General features: G+C 41.0%; 1 protein-coding gene across 2 annotated transcripts; it reads right to left on the reverse strand.

Moving 5' to 3' along the window:
• Positions 1-1,315: 1,315 nt before the first annotated feature.
• LOC108498185 (UPF0609 protein C4orf27 homolog) lies at positions 1,316-10,269 on the reverse strand. Of its 2 annotated transcripts, XM_017816586.1 has the most exons (8): positions 10,175-10,269; positions 8,949-9,108; positions 6,746-6,932; positions 6,150-6,248; positions 4,975-5,125; positions 4,102-4,189; positions 3,342-3,514; positions 1,316-1,562 (listed from the first exon to the last, which is right to left on the reverse strand). In XM_017816586.1, exons 1-8 carry the CDS (start codon positions 10,229-10,231, stop codon positions 1,431-1,433), a joined length of 1,047 nt encoding a protein of 348 aa, XP_017672075.1. In that variant the 5' UTR covers positions 10,232-10,269; the 3' UTR covers positions 1,316-1,430. The 2 variants fall into 2 exon arrangements, with proteins under 2 accessions (XP_017672075.1, XP_017672074.1); XM_017816585.1 differs by lacking the exon at positions 6,150-6,248 and having other exon boundaries at positions 10,175-10,234.
• Positions 10,270-23,172: the final 12,903 nt, after the last annotated feature.

Here is a 23,172-nt window from a genome sequence, read left to right on the forward strand (position 1 = left end):
CTCCCATTTAATGATGAACAGCACTCAGTAATTTTGCAGTCGCTGTAACAAATTTCATTCTTCATCACATTAATAGATGAGTATGGATTTCCAGTCTAAAGTCCCCATTGTTGCAAATCTAAGTTGATATTTAAATAACAGTGCAAAAGGTGAATTTGGGTCCCTTCCAACCCAAACCATTCCATGGTTCTACTTTTCTATTACGTGTATAATTTACAGGGCATTAATATGAAGGTCTGTTCTGTTCAGAACATAAGACTAAATATTCAAGAAAGTACCTCTTTTTTATGTATAAAACAAAACTCCAGGCCCCTGAAGGAGTCACTGTCTGCTTGTGCTTGAATAAATAGAACATGCTGAGTGAAAGGGATGAAGCTGTCAAACTTAGAAAAGTAGATTATCTCTTTCATTTAAAACTGAAGCACTCTAACCTACACTGTGAATTGGAAGTACAATCTGTGGCTAAAAAAATAGGAACGACTTAAATTTGAGCATGTTGCTCCTGGCCTGTAATCTTTGTCAGTAGTAATCAGTATTACTTTCTGTCATTAGTATTACTTACTGTCATTAGTAATGCTATGACTTAGTACAGTGGAAGTCACTGTATGGTGGCAGGTCTGTTGAGTCAGAGCAAATGTTATTTTCCATTGTTTATGGACTGTTATTTCAATCAGTTGCCCAAGAATAAAACTCACAGAGCTGTGGGCCAATGAACTTGAAAACATGTCATTTCTGTTTTGTACAAAATCAATTTGGTTCCATTTTTAAGTGTCCAGATTAGTGTTGAAAGCTGGGGATGACTTCTGATTAGCAAGGTAGCAATTGCAGTGGAATTCCAAATTTGTCTTGTACCGTCATTTAGGCTTCCCTTCATCCCATTTGTTTCCTCCAAACTGAGCCAGCCCCTGGATTGCAGGACCTGCGTTAGTGCTCTGCCACAGACAGGAACGCTGCACCTGCGGGTGAGGAGGCGCAGAACGGCACCAACAATCACCCGGAGCAGGGACGTGAGGCTCCGCAGGTGTGTACGGAACAAGCCGGCTGCACGAGTCACCTGGTCGGTGCCTGCAGGCGCTCCAAGCCGTGTGAGGCAGCAGCCCGCCCCTCCCCTTCTCCCTCACGCCACGCCGGCTGGCCCGCGTTGCCCGCAGCCCGCGGCGGGGGCGCAGCCCGGGCAGGCGCGGATGTGTCCGGGCCGCAGCACCGCCCGCCCCTCCGCCGCGACAGCCCCGCCCGCCGGCACGTGACCCCCTCCCCTCCGGGCCCGGGCCGGGGCCTGGCCCGCCGCGCGCAGCCAGCACCGGGAAACAGCGCGTTCCTTAGAAAAGCTTTACTGACCCCAAGACACCGCCACTGAGTACAAAAAGCCCACACACACACACAGACAGACAGACAAGGCTGCCCGCCCCGCCGTAGCCCCGGTGCCCGGCTCAGGGCTCCAGCTGGTCCAGGCCCTCTTCCCGCCGGCTGCCCAAGTGCGACTCGATGATCTCGGCAAAGAGGTTCCTCTTCAGCAGGGAGTAAGCCAGGGGCAGCAGCTGGCCCACCGTCTTGTGGAAGTACTGCAGGAGACAGGGAAAACAAGGCTTTGTTTATCTCGGGACACCGGGTATTTATCTCTTCACCCACTCCCAAAGTGGCTGAGCACGTCCTCGTGCTACACCTGTCACAGCCACAGCACGCTCAGGCGCGGCTACCTGAGCTGGAAAACTATTTTTAGCGGTGCAGGAAATGACGGTGCCATTACAGTATGAAGAGCTCCAGCCTGTGGCTGAAGTCCTGTGTCCTGTCACAGTCCCATGTCTTGTCACACTCCACAGCTTGAGGGGATTACAATGGTACCTGTAGTAACCATTTAAGCGCTTCAAATGTAAAAAAGTCAGACTGTATTTAGCATTTGCAATGATTATTGCACATGTAAGCCGATTATAGCTCTTATATGAAGGCGACAAGATTTAAGTCCCTTTCCCTGTCCTGGGCTACAGATAAAGTGTCAGTGTTTCTCTGGCTCTGTAAGCAAGGGGACAGGCAGGCTCCAGTCAGAACCAGAAAGCAGCTCCCAGTATGAGCTCTAAAGCAGGGAGGGACCAAACCACCAAGTAACTTAAGTGTGAAGCTGCTGTTTTTTCCTTTCTGTTTACTAAACAAGAAAATGAAGGTTTCTATTTTTAGAAAACAGCTGCAAAGTTACAGCTGTTTCAAACTGCTGCCTGAGATAGACAGAAGACACATGATACTGCTGTAAACGTGTAATTTGTTGTTGCAGGACTTTGTCAGGGTTTAGTCTCGTGTACCAAGAAGCACATAGCACTAAAGCCAAGTGTTTGCCTTAACCTACTCAGCCAACTGGGAGAAACTGTTTCCTTCACTGCCCTTCCAGTTGCAGACAAGATTTAAGCACCTGAAGCAGCCCAGTCACTGAACAAAGGGTCCTAAATGAGCAAGATATCAGAGGAAAATACCACACATTTTCAGATGCTGTACAGAACTTAAGAGAGCAGGACAGGAAATCTAAGAATCACATTAGTAATTTAAAAGTGCATGGTAAGAGCAGCAAGTTTTCCTTCATTTCAATGACTAAACATTTTAACAAAAGTTCAGCACAGCTCTTCTGGGCCTACATTTAGTACTGAAAGATAAAAATCTTTCACATGATACTCTGGAGCACTGATACTGGTTTTGCTAGAAGAAGCTATTTTGTATGGATCCATTCATATTAGGTTGATGTTTAACTTCTTTGTGTTATTTTCTAGCCATAGACTGATTACAGATATGAACCTTTTCATCAACAGGGTGAATGTTTTAATACAGAACTAAAATAAAATACAGAACAAAAAGCGCTAAGCAGAATCTTTATGTATAATTAAGTGCTATTAAGTGAATCAACTTATTGATGATATTCACTGTTAACACAGAAACAGGGAAGAGACCTCAGGTGGGAGGTGCCCTACCCAGCCAGAGGCAGTGCAGCCAGACAGCTGACCTGGAGTCACATTTTTCCAGCTAGGGTTACTACAGTCCATTTCTTGATCCAGTTGAATTTGGGTGCCTGTGCCTATACAAGCAGTTGGGGACAGGGGGCTCCAACTATTCAGTATATTTAGATCAGACATTCTGCACTCTACTTCTGGATTGCAGGATTGGGCTTTCCAACGCACAATTTTAAATTCAACACGGAATAATGTCCTTAAGTGTGACTTTCTAACAGTCTTCATGAATTAACAATATTCTTGTAGACCTTTATGATTTCTAAGGATAATTATTCTACAACACAGAACAATTCCTGGTCCACATATAAAATAATGCATAACTTTGTGAAGTATGATTGCTGTAGTACTCACATGTGATCCATAGCAAAAGAGGTCCATACCCAGTTCGTACCCCATTCCATAGTCACATTCATCATTAGCAAACTGAACAAAGGTCAGCATTTCTTGAATGGGTGCAAAAGCCTTCACTCTCTCATCATCAGTAGGAGCATCAACAATAGCCTTGCAAATTTTTTTAAGATTAGCTGCAAAAAAACCAAAGTCAAATATCCAGATGTTTAAATAAATAAATTTAATATTGCACAGAATAGTCTATGGCAAAACCATACCTGTGTGTCAACTAAGTGGGCACACCCTGAACTGCTGGTGAAAAAGCTTACCCCTTTCCTTGGCTGCTCATTCTTGCCCCCTGCCCATCCCTCTGAGTTCCCCCATAGAGAGAGACAAGCATTTGTGTGGTGAACTTCCAACAAGGAACTGATTCTGGTTAAAACAACAGTGGCAGAAGAGGATGGATAAGAAATTAAGCCACAAATCCCTGAATATAGATCAGTTTTTTGGATCTACTTCCTGCATGGCTGTGCCAATACAAAAGATCATCTAAACTGCTACTTCAGGAATTATTATTTCAGATTTAACATGTTTCATTGATTTTCATTTGGTTCATCTAAAGACAATACTTTGAGCTCAAGTGTGACGGTTAAGACTTCTACCTTTTACTCCTACCACTTACTCTATGTAGAAAATATGAATGCAGTTTGTTTTTTGCAGAGTCTGTGTGACTGAAGGTTGTTTAAATAAAGCAGAAGAATATCGTAAACAAGATGTTTACCATTTGTTTCAGGAAGTTCTCTGTATCCAACATCATTTTTGTCTACAGGAACAACTAGGCCTGCTCCATGAAATGCTTTGGTCACCACCTAAATAAAGGGACAGGAAATAGAACATAGCACCATAAGACAGTACTGTGACATAAAACCACTCACCTCATTAAACACTAATATCTGTCTGCTGGTGGTCAAACCTAATATAGTGTCCTGGCTCTAGGACATCAACTCAGTTTCAAATAATATTGCAATTACTTTCAAGTGCTGAAGTTTAAAATAACTGGAAACTCCAGTCAAGCTCTGAAGTCTAGGAACCCTTGTAGTCTCTTGTGTAGCACCTCATTTGTTTAGTCACCTCCTACTATAATTATTTCTGATAGGTATGCAAAACCATTGCTATCCATACCATTGCTATCCATACCATTGCTATCCATACCATTGCTATCCATACCATTGCTATCCATACCATTGCTATCCATACCATTGCTATCCATGGTCCTGTTTCTAACAGATCCAACCCAACTGTTTTAATCTTCCATTTCAACCAGTTTTCTCCATGCCCTCCATTTGTTTTATTTTTTAGACTACTGCCCTTATTGTGGTTTTTTTGGTGGTGGTTTGTTCCTTTTGTTTGTCTGTTTTTAAATTGAATTTTGTTTTACAAGCATAATGTGTTTTTATTTAGTCCTGTTATTTGGAACACAGTTGTATTAATTTTCCCTCTCCTGAAGTTTTAGAGAGAGATGATTTGCTCTGAAAATTCTTAAATGAAGCATCCTTACTAACTAGAAGGATGAAAAAAAAAAACACAAACAGGAAGGGAAATGAAAAAAGTTTAACAGAACTTAGTTCTCGCCAGTGGATGAGGAAAGTCATACTTTCTTATCTCTCTGTTTCATCTTCATGGTTTTTTGTTCCAGAGAATAACCCAGATCTTTTGCTGTCCTTGTTAGCTTTTCATCTAGGTCTCTCAAAACAGCACTTTTCTTTTTATCAGTCACTTCTTTGAGTTTTTTTGACAAAAATAATCTGCAAACAGAAAAAACATGCCTTAACAGAAAATAAACAAACAAATCTATAGACTTTTAAACACTAAACTTCCAGTTCTTATAATGAAGACTAGCAGTCCTGAGTTTATTTATACAAAGACTTGGAAATGCAAGCCTCGTTTAACAAGAAAGAAAAGTTTGGCACAGACAATACTTGGGCATTTCTTATCTGTATCTGCATTACCATCTAGTTTATGCAATCAGCAGGTGCTGAAGATTCTCCTGAACTCAGTAGCTGTTCATCTTTCTATCTTAAGAATTCAGTTTGCTGCTTTCGTGCCATAGACACCATTTGTCATCCAAGTCATGCACACAAATACATATTTATGAGTTTCCTCATGGTGCTTTCAAAACAAATGTCCTCATTTAACTCTGCACTGCACAAGGATTCTTTTGCAGAAGCCACTATTCAGCCTGCTTCCACTGACTGACACATGTCTGTCCTTAAAAAGCTTTCCATTTTTAACCGGCAGGGATGAGATCTGTTGTTTACATTCCTGACATGGAATCACGTAAAGCTTCATGAATCATCTTGTTACATATCCATATAAATGTTATCCTGCCCCAAGGTCAGAAATGGCACTTCTTGTATTTATTCATTATATACAAAAGAAATGTATTTTTACATAGGCAAGAACAAGAGCCAGATGCTACTGCGATACTCCGATTTCCTTCACCACTGTTTGAGATGCCCGCCCTTTACTTACCAAGTATTTTAACCAAGTATTTAACATCTGTAGAGCCTATCCCTGTAGAACCTATCCCTGCCAACATATTTAAAGAACGAGATAACTAACAATTATCTATTTTACTTCTGAAAGGAAAACACTGTCAAAAAACCTATAAAGGCTCTGGAGAGAACCTTAAGACTTGCTAGCAGTGGCAGAAAATAAGCGCGAATTTCTTGAGAAAGACACGTCAATAAGTCAGCTGCGTTACTCCACACCTCACAATTAACAGTTTCTACTCTATTTTTTATAAGTAAAAGTAAGTATGAACCTTACTTGACTGCTGCAAAGACATTATCACCAACTTGTGAAATCACACAGCCCTTCTTAGCTTCATTTGCACCAACCCACACTGGGAGCTCATCTGGCACATCCCTATTGAGGAAAAAGTACACACAAATAGTCAAGGTGTGTCCATTTTTCTTATTTCAAAGCAAAATTAATTTGCTTCCTCAGTATGCTGCCATCTCCTTCAGACCTATCAAGAAATGCCCTTAGATCTAAAGCTCTAAGATCTTAGAGCATGCCTTAAAGAGAGCTTGCATCTATACATGCAAAGAGAATACCTGTTCCCTTTAATTCATTTGACTTTTTCTTCCAAGTGTCATGGCAAAAGTTAAAGATTAACAAGTGAAGGTGCTCTAGATCGCTGGGGGAGGTAGTTTAATAAATATTTAAATCTAGTCTCCAACTCCAGTACCTGTGATCTTTTTTAATAAAAAGATATCAAGCCATGTGTTAATATCCTATTACAGAAGAGAAAGATTCTTGTTTGATAATTGTGCACAAGTCTCAAATCATGTCTCATGGAGAAAACAGGACAAAAAACTGCATAATTATGGTCCAGCAAGAACATACAGGAAATTAAATACCTGAAATATCCCATGTGATACTGTGTTTTGCTATCTCCAACAAGTATAGTCTGGAATTCTGGGGGATCATAGAAGAATCTCCAATGAAGGTTGAAGTTCACATCTGTTGATTTTGGTTTTTTGTGTTTTCCAGCAAGAATATCATATGGTCCAACCAGTTTAAGTCCAAGACTTGGCACAAGTGCATCTGAAAAGCAAAGCATGAATTGATTTACATTCTGGTGGGTGCATATGTAGACGCAGTTCCTGTGTCACTCAGGTATCAAAAGTTTCCACAAATTCCATCAAACACTGTTTACTAGACAAGGAGAGCTGAGACATTGTTTTGTCCAGATAGCTTTCATTTGGGAGTTATTACACTTCTCATAAGAAGTAGCCGTCAACAGTTCAATGTCTGGACAGAGATCAGTCATGAGTGGTGTTCCTCAGGGGTTTGTACTGGGACCAGTACTATTTAATATTAATCTTTATCAATTACACAAGACAGTGGGATCACATGCACCCTCAACAAATTAGCTGATGATGCCAAGCTCAGTGCTACAGTTGACACACCTGAAGGTGGGATGCCATCCAGAGGGACCTGGATATGCTTGAGAAGTGGGCCCATGGGAATCTCATGTATTTTAACAAGGTGCAAGGTGCTGAACCTGGGTCAGGGCAAGCCCTGGTATCAACACAAGCCTAGGGATGAACAAATTGAGAGCAGCCTTCCTGAGGACTTGGGGGTCCTGGTGGGTCAGAGGCTGGACATGAGCTGACAACATGCAGTTGCAGCCCAGAAAGCCAATTGTATCCTGGGCTGCATCAAAAGCAGTGTGGCCAGCAGGTCAAGGGAGGGGATTCTGGTCCTCTGCTTTGGTGAGACCCCACCTGGAATGCTGCATCCAGCTCTGGGGGGCCCCAGTACAGAAAAGACCTGGCCCTGTTGGAAGGGGTCCAGAGGAGGTTCATGAAGATGATCACAGGGCTGGGGCATCTCTCCTGTGAAGACAGACTGAGAGGTCTGGGTTGTTAGCCTGGAGAAGAAAAGGCTCCAAGGAGACTGCAGCCTTTAAATATTTTAGGTACTGAAGATAGCGACAGACTTTTTAGCAGGGTCTGTAGCAATAGAATGAGGGGTAATGGTTTTAAACTATAAAAGGGTAGATTCAGACTAGATATAAGGAAAAAATTCCTTAAGATGAGGGTGGTGAAACACTGGAACAAGTTGCCCAGAAAGGTAGTGGACACCCCATGTTTGGACACATTCAAGGACAGGTGGGATAGAGCTCTAAGCAACCTGGTCTAGTTGAAGATGTCCCTGGTTATTTTAGGGGATTAGACTAGATGAACTTTAATAGTCCCTTCCAGCCCAAATCATTCTGTAACTCTAAAAAAACTTGTCATTTCTAGAGCACACAGGGATGGCACATTCTGTTATATAATAAATTTGAGGAGGTTGAAACCCAGATTTAGCAGTGCTTACACTGAGTTAAAGCCTTTTCTGCCTCTCACCCCACCAGTGGCAAAGCTGTGGATGTACAAGAAGCTGAAAGGGGACACAGCCAGGACAGCTGACCCCAAGTGACCAAAGGGATATTCCATACCATATGGCATCATGTTCAGTATATAAACTAGGGGAAGACGGAGTGTCATTTGGAGTGATGGTATTTGCCTTCCCAAGTAACTGTTACGTGTGACAGAGCCGTGCTTTCTTGGAGTTGGCTGAATGCCTGCCTGGCCATGGGAAGTGGTGAATGAATTCCTTGTTTTATTTTGCTTCTGCATGTGGCCTTTGCTTTCCCTATTAAACTGTCTTTAGCTCAACCCACACATTTTCTCACTTTTACCCTTCTGATTCTCTCCCCTGTCTTACTAAGGGGGAGTGAGTGGCTGAACAGTGCTTAGTTGTTGGTTAGAGTTAAACCACAATATATCTAGGAAACTTGAGTTCCATATCAAACATTTTAAATGTACCTGCAAGAAAGACAGATTTAGACAACGTTTAGTCCCTCTGTATTGCACGATTTAAGTAATCATATTTTAGAAAGCTTGAAGTATACATCTGATTATATCCAGGATTCCTGTTTACACTCACATAAATATCCTGCATCTTAACCACAAATTGAAGCTGCATTAGAATGCATCTGACCACCTCCAGTTTGCCTGCTTTCAGGCTGGTTTTGAGAGTGAAAGTTAGAAAAGGCAAAATTTAAAACCTCACCACTTGGTTTCTCAGGATCTAGTTCCTCACAAAACTTCCAAAACTGGTAGAAGTCCTCAGGCAGTCTAAGTCGATAACATGTTTCGGCTTCTTGACAAAGACTGTCAGGAATATCTGCCTGATTTGATCTTCTCTTCTTGACAGCTCCATTTTTTTCGCTCTGTAGATGAAAAAAGAAAGCCCACAGTTAATTTAGCTGCTTTCTGTCAGCTCCACCAAAGGATTTTACAAAGTTTTATATTCATGGAGGAACAATTATTAGGACCACTAGGGCATGTTTGTTAGTTAAAGCAGCATATATACAGATTAGAACACCTATTTTGGACAGAATCCATTAGAAGTGCAGTCTGATATGTGCTAAACATGTATGAAGTAGCAAACTGCTACTTTTATGTTAATGGTCGATATAACCAACAGAAGCACTTCCATTAATTAATTAAGCAAAGGACTAAGAAACCCCAAAATTTAATCTAAATTCTAAATTATTTTAAAATGACAATTTCCAATCCCACCACAGCCTCTATCTAATAAATTTAGATGTTTACAGATAGTTGAAAGTAGGGATACTATTTTGTCATGTCTGGTTAAATGACACAACAAAAGTCCTCTAGTCTCTACTGTCTGAACTACTGTGTTATTCACCATCAGGAGTAGTGCAGTTTACAGTGCAGCATTTTAAAAGTAGCTTAAAGCTGAAGTTGCTGTTAAAAATGATGTAACATAAACCGAAGCGGATTAGGAAATGATCCATATTGAGCATACGCTCCACTAGAGCAGTAGCCTCAACTGCCCCCTACATGAAATAAAAATTTAAAAAAAAAAAAAGCAGCAAGGTTTCTTTCCTGTTTTTAGAAAAGGCCAACGCGGAGGACACTTCCTCTCCGAAATGGGGCCGCTGCCAGGTATCCAGCGACACCGAGTGCCCCGTACCCAGCGCATCCCGCCGGGATGATGCGGCGGCTGCCGGGCACAGCGCACCTCAAACGCGGCGCTCCCGGGAGAAGCCCGGGGGAGGAGCGGCTCCTGCGCAGGAGAACTGGGGGCCCTGGGGCTTTCCTCACAGCGACGGAGCAGACAGAGCGAGGAGCACGGAGCCGGGGACCGACGCTGCGACAGGGCACCCGCGCCGATCCAGGCCTGCGGCCCCGCGGCTACGGCGCTCGTAGCTCGCCCGCCGCCCTTCCCAGGGTGTCCCGGGCCGTGTCCCACCGCTCCCCTCGCCCCACCTGCTCTCCGGCGGCTCCCGCCGCGCCGCGCGGCCTCCGCTTCCCGCCTCCTGCCATGCGCTCGCGCCGCCCGCATCCCGCGCCGCGCGCCCGCCGCGCCCAGCGCGCGCTCCGCGCCTGCGCATCCCGCCGCCAGCTGCCGAGCCAGCCCGCTCCGCAGTGGGATGGACAGGGAGGGGGGCCCGGCTCCCCATGGGATGTGCTACACCTGGCACTGCGGCGTCCGGGCGGGCGGCGAGGCGGGAAGAGGAGGAACGCAGTTAACCCTGGATGGCGAACACGGCTGGTGCTGGAGACAAGGCGTGAGCTCACCGCCGCGTTCCCTCAGCGGTACATACACTGCCTGTACTCAGAGGCTGATTTTATTAAGTCCTAATTACACACACGCGCTAATTCCTGTACTGCGAGTTAGGGTGGTCTGTTGGAATGACACAGAGGAAAAGAGATTATCTGAAATGTAATCTTTCCCTTCAGAGCTAAAGGCACAATGGGGGGTGGGGGAACGCGATACTGGTTTTCAGTACACAGAGGAAAAAAAACAACAAAAAAAAAGCCCCAATGCCCTAATCCTCTGCTGTAGCATTTGACTGCTGCCAGGAATATAAAATCAGTATCACATAATTTCTCTTCCAATGGAAGAAGCAGGCAGCAGTGTGTAATATGCCACAAGTGGGACACGTTCCTCAGTTCAGAGCAGCACATAATCATATTATGCAACACCTACTTACATTGCTGAAATGTCTTGCATAGGAAGAGGCCTAGAAAACCAGTGGTACAGGAGGCATCAGAGGGAAACTGGTTATATATAAACCTTCACTTCTTTGTTTCAGTAAGCGAGATCACAGTGGGTTTATTTAAAGAAACATAATGTAGTTAGCTAGAGGAATTGCTGAACTTGTACTGTCTGCCAGAAAGAAAGATGCATGTATGGCATAAATAGAATGGGATTTTTTTTTTTATCTTTCAGTCCATTAAAGTTGTAAGTATTTGCTGTGGTGTAGATTTTTAGCTTGGGTCTAGGAATAAACTGTGGTGCCTTTCAACCACCTGACATCCAAGAGACTAAAACAAAAGCTGGATTATGTTAAATCAGGCTACAGCATTCACTATGAGGAGTTACACACTAGCCAGGAAACTTGATCCTGACTGATGGTGGTATTACTTGCATGTAAAACAGTGAGGTTTGCTATCATGTAGATGCAGAACAACCGCTGCCAAAATCTCCTCTCTCTGATGGAAAAATTGTTGTTTAAATCAGCATACCTATTGTTTGCTTACCAAAATCCTGCACACACAAGGAAGGAACATTAAATCTCAAATCCAAGTCTTGTTTAAGGGTTGGGTTACTGTCATCACCTGAGGTTAAGCAGAAACGAGGTACAGAAGCTCACTAAGAAACCACAAACCTAATTTTCTTTCTGAAAAGTGTCAAGAGTACTGGCCTGAGGTTTCTTTGGAAAATGCTTTCTAATTTTAGTCTCACTCCATAATTCCTAGTGTACAAAACCTTAACTGTAACGGAGGCTGGACAAAATGGCACTCAAAGGAATGATATTTTCTTCAATATCTTGGTGAAAAGTGTCTGCAGTGACTTTAGAACAAAAGCCTACGTACTCCACCCCTATCCCAAGTATCTGTTACGTGCCCTACCTTAGCTTGCCCAAATTCCAACTTCATGCCACAAATAGATTCAGTGGCACCAAAGGCCCCAATATGTCTCATTTCAGTATTAAAGCTAACAAATGCTAAGTTCTGTTGCCATTAATATTTCAGGATAACCTTTTTTCCTATTGCAAGGATTAATTATCCTCACCTCCAAACCTATAGCTTTGCAGGTGCTTATCATGCCCTCATGTTTTCCTCTCAGTGTTTACTGAAAGGAGCCCTGCACAAAATCATTTGGAGTTCCACAATTACACTTTTACTAAGGTGAATGCAAAAATTACATGAGAAGGATAACCCAAGCATGCCTCATGACTTAGCCTGGTGTCTCAAGTGGGTATTCCTGCCACATTAGTTTTCTGCTACAAAGCAAATAAATAAGGTCAACATGACCCTTTATTTTGGGTCAAGAAGAAAGCAAAACCTTTTCAAAGTTTTCTGCCTTTAAAGAGGTTGACTATTGCCTCTTAGAGTATTTTGCATAATAGCATTGAAACAAAAGTAATGTAAGCATGAAATAAACTTGTACTGGCCCCATTTTAGGTATGCCAATAACTCACAAGGCAAAGCTATGCTGGAAGAAATGCAAACTGATTAGAAAAATTAGGTCTCAAATGCCAGGAGGGAAGATACTAAATACTCTCCATCTGAGAAACTCAGTCTCCCATACTTTCCCTGGCAGGTACCCCAGTCACTAGATTATTGGTTGAGTAGAAGTGTTTGGCCATATGTAAGATAAAAATATTTTTATATGCAGCTCAAAATCCTTTAATAGGTACCTTCCAAACAATTTTGGAATGAGTACCTCAAGAGAAATAGGTAATGAAATGCCCAGTTGCCTCACCCTGTCCTGTCAGACTTGAAATATGGGGCAGCTAGCTTGGATCTATTGAGATCATGATGGTGGTTAATTTCAGAAAACTAACTTTGCTTGGTTGGATAGATAAAAGGAGTATTTTTTGAGTTTAAGTGTATCTTAACCAGGTGGCAGCTGGTCAGGTCTTTTCAAAACAGCAGTTTTGAGCTTAAGTACACACTTTAGATTTGATAAATCCTTTCAGTTACTCTTCAGTTAAGTCTACCCTCACCAGTTCTTCTCTGAAGTGTGGAAATAGATTGTGGGGTGCCACTATACAAGCTCTTAAACAAGAAACTAAGATACTGAATGATTCTTCTGTGCACACCATAGTAATTTTTTCCTCTCTGTGAGCAAGTGGTAACTCCCTCTGTATCTTTCTCCAAATAATTTTTCCTTACTTCTCAAAGTCATAGATTTTAAAAGCATATACTTTGATATTTGTAGTCATACTGTCATTCCTTCTGTTAACAACCTGTAAAGGCTGCAACAGGGAAATCTTTTTACAAATAAACTACTTCAGCAGAGTTTACAATATGGTACTTTAAAGCCCCCACCTTCAAACTAGTAAACAGACTCCTGTGTCTGTACCACCAGACTTCTGAAACAGGATGAACTGAGATTATCCCAAGAGAATTATCTGCAAAGTAGCTTTATCAAGCTCTAAAGTCATCAGTATGATTAATGCCACTCCGAAGTGACCCTAGTTTGGTTTTGGTTGGTTTGGGAGGGGTTTGTTTCTTTTTTTTTTTTGTTTGGTTGGTTTTGTTTTTTGTTGTTTTTTTTTTTTAATTCATAACTATACAGGAACAGATTTTGTGAGAAATCACAGAACTGACACCTGTTGTCTTGAAACAAAGCTTTTCAGACCTGCTGTCTCAAAAGCTATGGTAGATACTTCCTGTGTATGCACACATGTGTTTCCTCATACATTTGATTTGTCCCTTAAGGTCACCAAGACCCTAGTGTGTCCTGTGAGGATTTTTCCTCTTCTATGTTAATTTCCAAGATTATTGCTTAATATCCAAAGTTACCAAAGTATGCCGCATGCTATGACAAAGTCTCAGCAGACTTTGCTTAATTTCAGAGTTTTATAGGTATTAATTATTTGAAGAAAGCTTTCAAGAGTTAAAAGCCTAAGTGAACGCTTCATCAGCTAATAAGTAATAGAAAGAAGGAAAGAAGACTTGAAATTTGTTGAAAACTGGTTGTTGAAATCCAATTTGTGCTTCCTCACTGCCATTCACTGACTCGTTTACGCTCAGAGCTTTCCTCCAGTTCATTACTTTCCTCCCACCCCTTGCAACGTGAAGATTTGCTCACCTGTGAAAAACACCAGAGGTAAATTAAACTATGCTAATCCAGATATTCTGTGCTGAGATGTTACAGAACTTTATAAAGACAAGGACTGAGGCACGATATGGTCTAGTCTGCATTAGCAAATTAGATGGGGTGCAATACTTATGAATCACAAGCTATTTTCCCCTACCCTTCAGCATATGCAGCTGAAAGGTAACTATTTAAGTCATGCTTAGGTACTTCTTTTAGGTAGTTTCAAAGAGTACCTGAGCAGCAAGTCTCCTCATCAGTCACCACAACATACTGATAACTAGACTACTCCCTATAAATATAGGTAAATTGTAATTTCTGTTCAAGGACTATTTTTTGCCAAACAGAATACTGTGTTTTTCTTAACACAAGAGGGAGCCATTTAAACTCTTGTTATTAAAGAAGCAGTTTAAAAAAATGAAGAGAAAATAAATACCTGAATACACAACTGGCCCCTTTTATGTCCTTTCAACATAACTCCTTTAAAAGTAGACATCTATTTCTGAACCCTAGATAATTTAATCTTATTCTAAATAATCCCAGTGTATGTAGCAATTACTGGATTTTTCTGTGTGCAGCTATCACATTGGGGATGTACAGAATGCAGTGTGGCACAAATGCAGTGAAATTATGCTATTTTTAAATAGTTTTAACACTGCAGTTTAGTCAAGGTTCTTAATGAATTGCTTTACAAAACTGGCAGCCTTGTTCTCAGGTTAAGCCTCAAAAATCCTCAGATCACACAGAGCCTCTGTTCCTTGGGTTATTAGTTTTTGTAGGGTAGCTCCATGTTTTCAGGTTCAGAGAAGGACACATCCTCCCTTTCATCAAAATAAAGATGAACAGGAAATCTGGACACCTTTCAATGTCAAAGACAAGAGTTACCTCCAGGGAGGTTGGAATTGAGCAGTGCTGCAGCCGACTGCAAAGACACACAGTGCCTCTGCTGACTCATCACCTCACTGCTGCCTGTGCTGACAGGTTGTCCTGGATCCCTGCCAGCTCCCCTTGCAATTCTGCAAGGTAGGCTATATATATATCAGGATAAAGGAAAGAATGCAGTGGGAGGAGGAGGAAAAAAAAGTCGTATAACTGGAAGAAAACTGATCAGGATACTGCAGGACATATTTCCCAAGACATCCTGGAGGCTTCAGGATACTTCGTATTGTGAATGTTTAAAATGGAATGAGTGAGGATACACAGTAGTCTTTATGTGAAGGACTTGGAGTTAAATACTAGCATTTTAGTATGGAAATTAATATTATTTTGGCATCAATTCAGTGAGCATTGCAATAACTGCTCCTGACAAGAGTGTAAACTCACAGCTGGTACTGCTTTAATCCAGCATTTGAACCACTATTTGTTCAGATCTGGCAGCTAGCAGTAGATTACGATATTAAGGTGGCGGTAGTATTTTACTGCAAGCCAAACTCTTTCTTTCTGCTCTATTTTGAACATAGGGAAACCATTCTGATCACATTTTATGAGTGCTTGAAACACAGAACATCTACACTATCCTGCATTTAAATTACATGTTAGTCCTGTGGTTGTACAGAACTGCAACTTAAGTAGGACCATTTGCCCTACCTACCAGTTAAGTTTTACAGATAGCCATAGACATAATTTTATAAGATGCCTAGTTTACTTGGAAGCACAGCTCTGTATGTTCAAAGCACAGTGAAGCACAGTTCGTCTGAATGAGTTTTCCTCTAAGAATCTACTCCTATAAAGGGCTGCTAATGTGAATACCTATCCAAAACAATGTTTCCCCTAGTGAAAGGAGAACCATTGAGTTACTAACTCTAATCCAATTTTATTTCTGGTAGGATAGTTGAGTCAGGATTCACTGATCCAGGCAATATAGGTTTTTCTTTATAGAAAATAAAGGCAAATTTTCTCTTCGGTTATGTTTTTTTGTCATATATGGGTGTTCTGCTTCTCTTCATCTGCAACTTTTCACCTTAAACTCTTCCCCGCATGTGTACACAATACAGCACACAGCTAAGGAAGACAAAAAGGTATAAAGTCAAATGGATGCCTCTGGAGGCAATAAATGACAAAGTAAAGTTTTGGGTCTGATACATAAAAATAAAAGTAATCTAACAGCAAGTTATTTTAATCAATGATTACTTAGTAGATATCCCCTTATGAAGTTTAACATTTTTAACACGCAAGAAGAATCAGCTGATAAACATGCTTACCAGTGAGAGAAACCCTGCATATGTTGCTTTACAATTAGTAACTTCTAAGACTGACATGTCTTTCATATTATATTTGTACACAATACCTGTTGGTCTTCAATGTCAGAACCCTGTTTTTGTGGGACAGTTTCCTAGCATCCAGAACAATTCACATTCTGCTATCACTAGATATTAGGGTGACAATACAAATAGTGAAATAATATGCATCCACTAAGTGTTGACTGATGATGTTAACATTTCATCTAGTACATATGCTTTGGTTTCCTCCCCCAAAAGGTAATGGGGTGAGGGGGTGGAAAATTTTGGCTCTGAGTCATTTTGGCTTAGGCCAGAGTGAGTCAGGCACTCAGCAGCTCAGTTGGGAGAATTGATCATATTCCTATTATCTTAGAGAGACAGAGAATTGCTGGCTATAACTTACTGACAGGCAGGATTCTTTAGAAGCAAGGGTAAATCCAGGTTTGTATTTAACATCCTGAGAGGCAGTAGTCTAGATTTTCTGATAAACCACTTGCAAATCAAAACTTTTGTAGCCATTACGGCTGTGAAAGTCCCTAAATCTGAGGATTTAGTATATGATCTAGGGTGAACAATCCAATTATATTTAGCAACTTCTGTAAGAAACCTTTCTTCTTGCATTTTTCTGGGCACCCTGACAACCACAAAACATTAAAAGGAGTGGGTTTAGCGTAAATTTTAGAGACAGTGCTAAAGTATAACATTAACTTTGGACTTGTGTTCATATTTAGGGCTTTTCCACTCAGATGTTTCCACTCCATATGGCTCTAGTGTAGCAGTACACTAAAATTCTGCTAGCTAGTAACAGAACCAACCCCACGTGTTCTCACCACGCCATTCTGAGCTAACAGCCCCAGTGCCTAGAGCTGTGTAGCATTAGCACAGTTTGTTCCCAAATAAGTTACCATTCTGCCTCTAAGCGTGACTAATTAATTCAGGTGCAGCACTGGGCTGACACATCTTTCCTGTTTCCAGTCTGGAACCAGTCAGGTATGATTGCCTGTGATTTCTATACCGTTTCACTGCACAATATGGGGAGTGCTGACAAAATACCCAACTCTCTTATCTGTGATCCTGTTTTCCATTCATCTGCCTTGTTGCTATAAGCTACCACAAACAAGTGTTACAGGAGGGAAATACATCTAAAGCCCCTGCCCATGGTTATAGCATATCCAATTACAATAGCACTGTCTAAGGCAGACTTATGCCCAAGTATTGGGAAACAACCATTCTCTGATTGGGATGGTGGGGGGAGAAGGGGGAGCCTGGCATTCCCTCTTGATGCAGACCTTCTGCAGTCTTGGGCTTTCTGCCTCTTTCACATTAGAGCTGAATCTGCCCTTAGTGCAGTAATCCAGTTAGGACAGACTCCACTAGGAAGCTGCAAATACAGTTATGTCCGAAAGACCAGGCCTTTCATGCTACAGAAAGAGTCTGGCACACTTCCTAAGCTTCAAGGAACCAACTTAATAGCCCCAAAAAGTAACAAATACTTCTTTTGCTATAAGATTTTGTCTTTAGCATCATCACTGTTACCTGTTTTGGTAAATTTTGTAAATTTAAGCTTTGTCTTTTTGAGATGTGCTACTTTTCACAAGCTACAAATGCCCACAGCTCTTAAGGATTAAGAATATTCATGAGTATACTGAAAATACATTTCATCACCTCCTCATAGTAGTCTGCCAGCTTCATATGCCACTAACTTAGTTACCAGCATTGTACAAACTTTAAGCACTTTTTTCATAGTATATTGACAAAAAATACGTAGTCTTTGCCTCTTTCTTGAGAACTGATATGGCACCCTTCCTAGAGACTCCTGAGGTAACAGTTATTAGTACCACCTAACCGAGGTGTCTTTAAAGAAAATATCAAACCCCCCTCAAAGAAAAACCCATAACATCCCAAAACAAGAGAAAAACCTTGAAAAACAGTCCCCAATTAACAACAAAAAAACTCCACCAAAATCAAACAAGCACTACCACACAAAAAGTCAAAATCATAAAGAGTCTCATCCAGGAATTAGATAAATGCAAGCCTCCACATCCAGAGAGATCAGTTTTGCAGTTTAGAGGCCAACAGCTGTCTTAAGTTTATCAACACCTTTTTCAACAAACAGCAGAAGAATATTCATGTTGCATTAGTGAAAAATTACAGGACAGTATCTCTTTTCATCCCCTTTGCTTATTATTTTGTATTTATACAAGACAATTATTTGATAATTAACCTGTTCTATTTTAAAAATACATTCTAAGCTTAAAAACTATGTATAAGATGCTTCAGTGCACAGAATATTTTACTTTATGTTGAGAGACAAATTGCTACAGTTCAGCTGCCTAACCCAGATCTTACCAGTCAGCTCCCTCACACTTTTGGTATATATTGTCTTTTTACATACTTTGTCTTAAGACAACCTAGCTACTACCTCGGGTAGTCAGCAGGTGTTGCTTTCTCAGCAAAAAGATAAATACACCAATTATCGTAAGACAAGCTCTCTATTCTTCTACTGTTCTGAGAGCAAAAGGAAATAAAACCCTCTTATTAAATTACACATGCCAGCAGATTAAGAAAACAAACAGTTCTGAATGAAAATTCTTACCATTGCAGGGCACCAAAAAAAAAAAAAAAAAAAAATCCAAAGTACAATCAAAAGCTGTGACCTTATAAAAAAAAGCTATCTGACTTCCTCCTGCCAGGCTTTGTCTCTTTTATAGTGTGGTCCTACCAAGGTATCAGCATTTGCTGATTGGTTGCAGGGTCTCAGCTGTACCTGCTTCCTGGCCATTTAACCCTGCCTTTCTGGTCCCAGACTTCAGCAGATGTAATTGCAAAAAAAGGGGATTTAAGGTTTTGGATTGTTTAGCAGGACTTAGCTTAAAAAATTTGTAGTGCCCTCCAAAACACAGTATAACTCACCACAGCTGCTTTTCTCCTACATAATTTCCTTATTTTTCCCTTGTTTGTTCCATTTTTATTTTGCTTTCCTCCTCTCCTATTTGTTGCCTACCTGAAGAAATAACAGATGTAAAATTTCACCTGAACAAGAAAAGGAGGAAGCTAGGCAGGGACCTCATAATAGAAAATGCAGTCACTTATATGGCAGTAGCAAGTCTTTGTTTTTGTTTTGTCACAGTGACAAGGACAAGGCTGGCTTAAAAGAATAGCAAGACTTCTTATATTGGATTCTACCATTCAAATAATTCTATATAACTAGAGGGATCTAATTAAGGAAAAGGGAAATACTAAAGAGCAGCAAACAGGGGATGGATGTTGCAAAAAGAACTTGTGGAAACTCTTGTTGAATTACTGCTAGTTGTGCTTTCACTATAATTGGACCATGGTGCATTTATAGTAAAGAAAAAAATCTTAGATATTAAAAATACCTTCTGAACCCCACTCCTTTTTAATGCAAACTTTTTGAAGCCTCAGTGTCTTCAGAGTGTCACCAACCCATTTAACACCCAAATGCACCATTTAAACACTATTTATTTTTTCAAGTTGGTATCTATTAGGTGCTCAGTTTCTACTGTTGGTTGTGTGTATGTTTAAGTCCACACAATGTTGTAAGACCCCCCAGAAAGACACATTGAGTTTTGATAGTTAATTCTAACATATTTTAAGATGTCATATTATATACTTTACTGCATGTGAATGTCATGTCAGTAATTATTTTAATTGACTAAGAAAGAATGTAGGCACCTGTATTTTTAGGAGCTTCTAGCAAGACCTATCTTTCAATTGTATATAGTCCTGTGGCTTTTGGCTGACCAGCTAGCATTAAGCCATTGAATGAAATAGGCTACAGTTTTTGTCAAATACCATGGTCATATGTAATTGTTGAATAACATTGCAAAAACCCCATAGAAAAGCATTTGCTGTCCATGTCTTCTTAAAGAAAAGGTCAACAGTATTTTTTTCATAGAATCACAGAATGGTTTAGGTTGGAAGGGATCTTCAAGATTATCTGGTTCCAACTCCCCTGTCTTGGGCAGAGACACCCTCCTCCTGGACCAGGTCACTCAAAGCCTTGTACAATTGGGCCCTGAACACTTCCAGGGATGGAGCATCCACATCATCTCTGGGCAACCTGTTCCAGTGCCTCACCACCCTCACAGTAAAGAGTTTCTTCATAATATCTAATCTAAACCTACCCTCTGTCCATTTGAAGCCATTCCCTGTTGTCCTATCGCTACATACCCTTGTAAAAAGTCCCTCTCCAGCTCTCTTGTAGGTCCCCTTTAGGTACTGGAAGGTGGCTCTAAGTTCTCCTTGGAGTCTTCTCTTCTCTAAGCTAAACAACCCCAACTCTCTCAGCCTGTCTTTGTTGGAGAGCCACTCCAGCTTTCTGATCATCTTCATTGACCTCCTCTGGACTTGCTCCAACAGGTCCATGTCCTTCTTATGTTGGAGACCCCAGAGCTGGATGCAGTACTCCAGGTGGTGTTTCATAAGAACCAAGCAGAGGGGGAGAATTCCCTCCCTACTCCCAAGTCGTTCTCCTCAGGGCTGCTCTCAGTCCATCCTTGCCCATGTACTTGTGCTTGGGATTGCCCCAACCCAGATGCAGGACCTTGCACTTGGACTTGTTGAACTTCATGAGGCTCTCATGGGCTCACATCTCAAGCCTGTCAAGGTCCCTCCAGATGGCATCCCTTCTCTCCAGCATGTTGATCACACCACACAGCTTAATGTCTTCAGCAAACTTGCCGAGGGTGCACTCAATCCCACTGTCCATGTCACTGACAAAGATGTTAAAATGTCACCTGTCTCCATGCCAACCCCTGAGGAACACTGCTCGTCACTGGTCTCAACTTTGACTTAGAAACATTAACCACAACTCTTTCGGTGTGACCGTCCAGCCAATTCCTTATCCAGCAAGTGGTCCATCCATCAGATCCATGTCTCTCCAGTTTAGAGACAAGGATGTCTCGTAGGACAGATGATGTCAGTTGCTTTTCTCTTATCCACCAATGCTGTAACCCTGGCCACCAAATTTGTCAGGCACCATTTGCCCTTAGTGAAGTGATGTTGGCTGTTACTGATCACTTCCTTATTTTCCACGTGCCTTAGCATATTTCCAGAAGGATCTGCTCTGTGATCTCGCTGAGTACAGAGGTGAGACTGGCTGACCTGTAGTTCTCTGGATCTTCCTTATTTCCCATTTTTGAAATAGGGGTTATATTTCCTCTTTTCTACTCAGTGAAAACTTCACTTCTCATGAGGTCCCATGGACTTGTGCATCTGCAGGTTCCTTTGATGGTCTTGGGCCTGATCTTCTCCTACAAGAGAGCAGTTCTTCATTCTCCCAATCCCTGTCTTTGCAACTCAGGCAGTGTGGTTGGAGCTCTTGTCTTTCAAAGAGAAAGACTGGTCCAATGAGGCTAGTTTCCTAAGAAAAATTTGTTAATTAGGTCCTCTTAATACTATATAGACTTTTTACTAGAACAGTCCAAATTTTTATGAAAACATCAATTAGGTTGTTAACCGAGAATCCAAAGTAGAGTGATGGGGCTGAGAAGACTGCAATGTATTATTTGCTAAGTAAGTAAAACCAACGGAGAACACAGAGACTTAGACTTGCAGTTTAGATGTGAGATGGAGGTAGAACAAATTACCTGCTTCAAGCTCATCTTTCTCGTTAAAGCTTTCAGCAGTTTCCCATTCTCTAGACCCCCCACCTTGTCCTGAGGGTGTCCTGGCTGCTAGAAGCTTTGTGGTACCTGGTGTAGTCCAGCACTCTCTGTGCGTAGTGATTCCTGATCAACAGGAAAATTCAAGATCTATGGACTGGGCACTTCCCAGAACGCTTGGCATTTCTATGATGTTTCTTCCTGGTTTTTCTTTGAATTAAGCCCCATAAAGCAGGCAGACTCCAGTGCAGAGCAGGCTCCGTGCTCTCAGTTATGTGAGAGGTGACCATCTGTGAGAGGCCTAAGAAAATGACATAAAATTTTGTTTAGACTTTGTAACAAGGTGTTATTTAACTTTGCCATTGTCTTCTTTCATATTCACCATTAATATATTAGCTTTGCTTTGTGATATGACTAATATATTCTTCCTCCTTTTCACCCCTCTCCAAAAGTAAGTCTTTACAACATTTAAGTTAACATTCTATGTAAAATAGTTTTTGAATTTGCTTCATTTTTCAGGGAAAAAAAAGTTAAAAGTCCAGAATAAATCAAATAAGTCAGCAGAAAAATAATTTGAAGAAGGTGGGATTATTACACAGTTATTATGGTGTGTACATACATCTGAAAACAGTTATAAAGCACAAGGGTCCATTGTCTTCAACCTGCAGCTGATGGCACACTCAGCATCATCTCAACAACTATACATTTAATATGATATTGGTAACAAGTGTTTTTTGTAGTATGAGGCAAAGCCCAAAATGTCAACAAAATGGATAGTTTTGTTGTGAGAGACATTAGGAATTGAAATAATTTTTAAAAATCTGTATTTTCATTTCTTTAAAATGAGGCATGGTGATTTAACCACATGGCTGCTAACAGCAACAGGAGGCAAGCAGTTAAATTTCTATAAATCAGAAAGATTATTAACCTCTTACAGTTTCATCTTTTCTAAAGTAAATTAAATACTGTATGATATGGCTGCATTGCTGACTAATAATAGTACTTATCAGCAATTCTTAAATCAGTCTATTAGCACAAGAATAATTAGTGTCATAATTTTATTCTTTATTAATTAAATAAGCAATTTGTAGCTAATTGGTAATTCCTTGCATTTCTCAGAAATCCTTCCCCAGGAAGGTGTTTTCTTTCTGCCCCTATGGTATTGCCTCTAATGGGATGCAGCACAGATGTTGAATGAGTCCACGCGCTTTTCCAAAAAAGTAGATAATTGACATGGTGTCTGGCACTTTTTACATATGTATGGTTGGTGCATGGGATCTTATTTCCATGTGATTAATTTATTTC

The sequence above is a fragment of the Lepidothrix coronata genome, unplaced genomic scaffold (assembly GCF_001604755.1).
Source record: "Lepidothrix coronata isolate B3197 unplaced genomic scaffold, Lepidothrix_coronata-1.0 Scaffold56, whole genome shotgun sequence".
Lineage (NCBI taxonomy): Eukaryota > Metazoa > Chordata > Aves > Passeriformes > Pipridae > Lepidothrix > Lepidothrix coronata.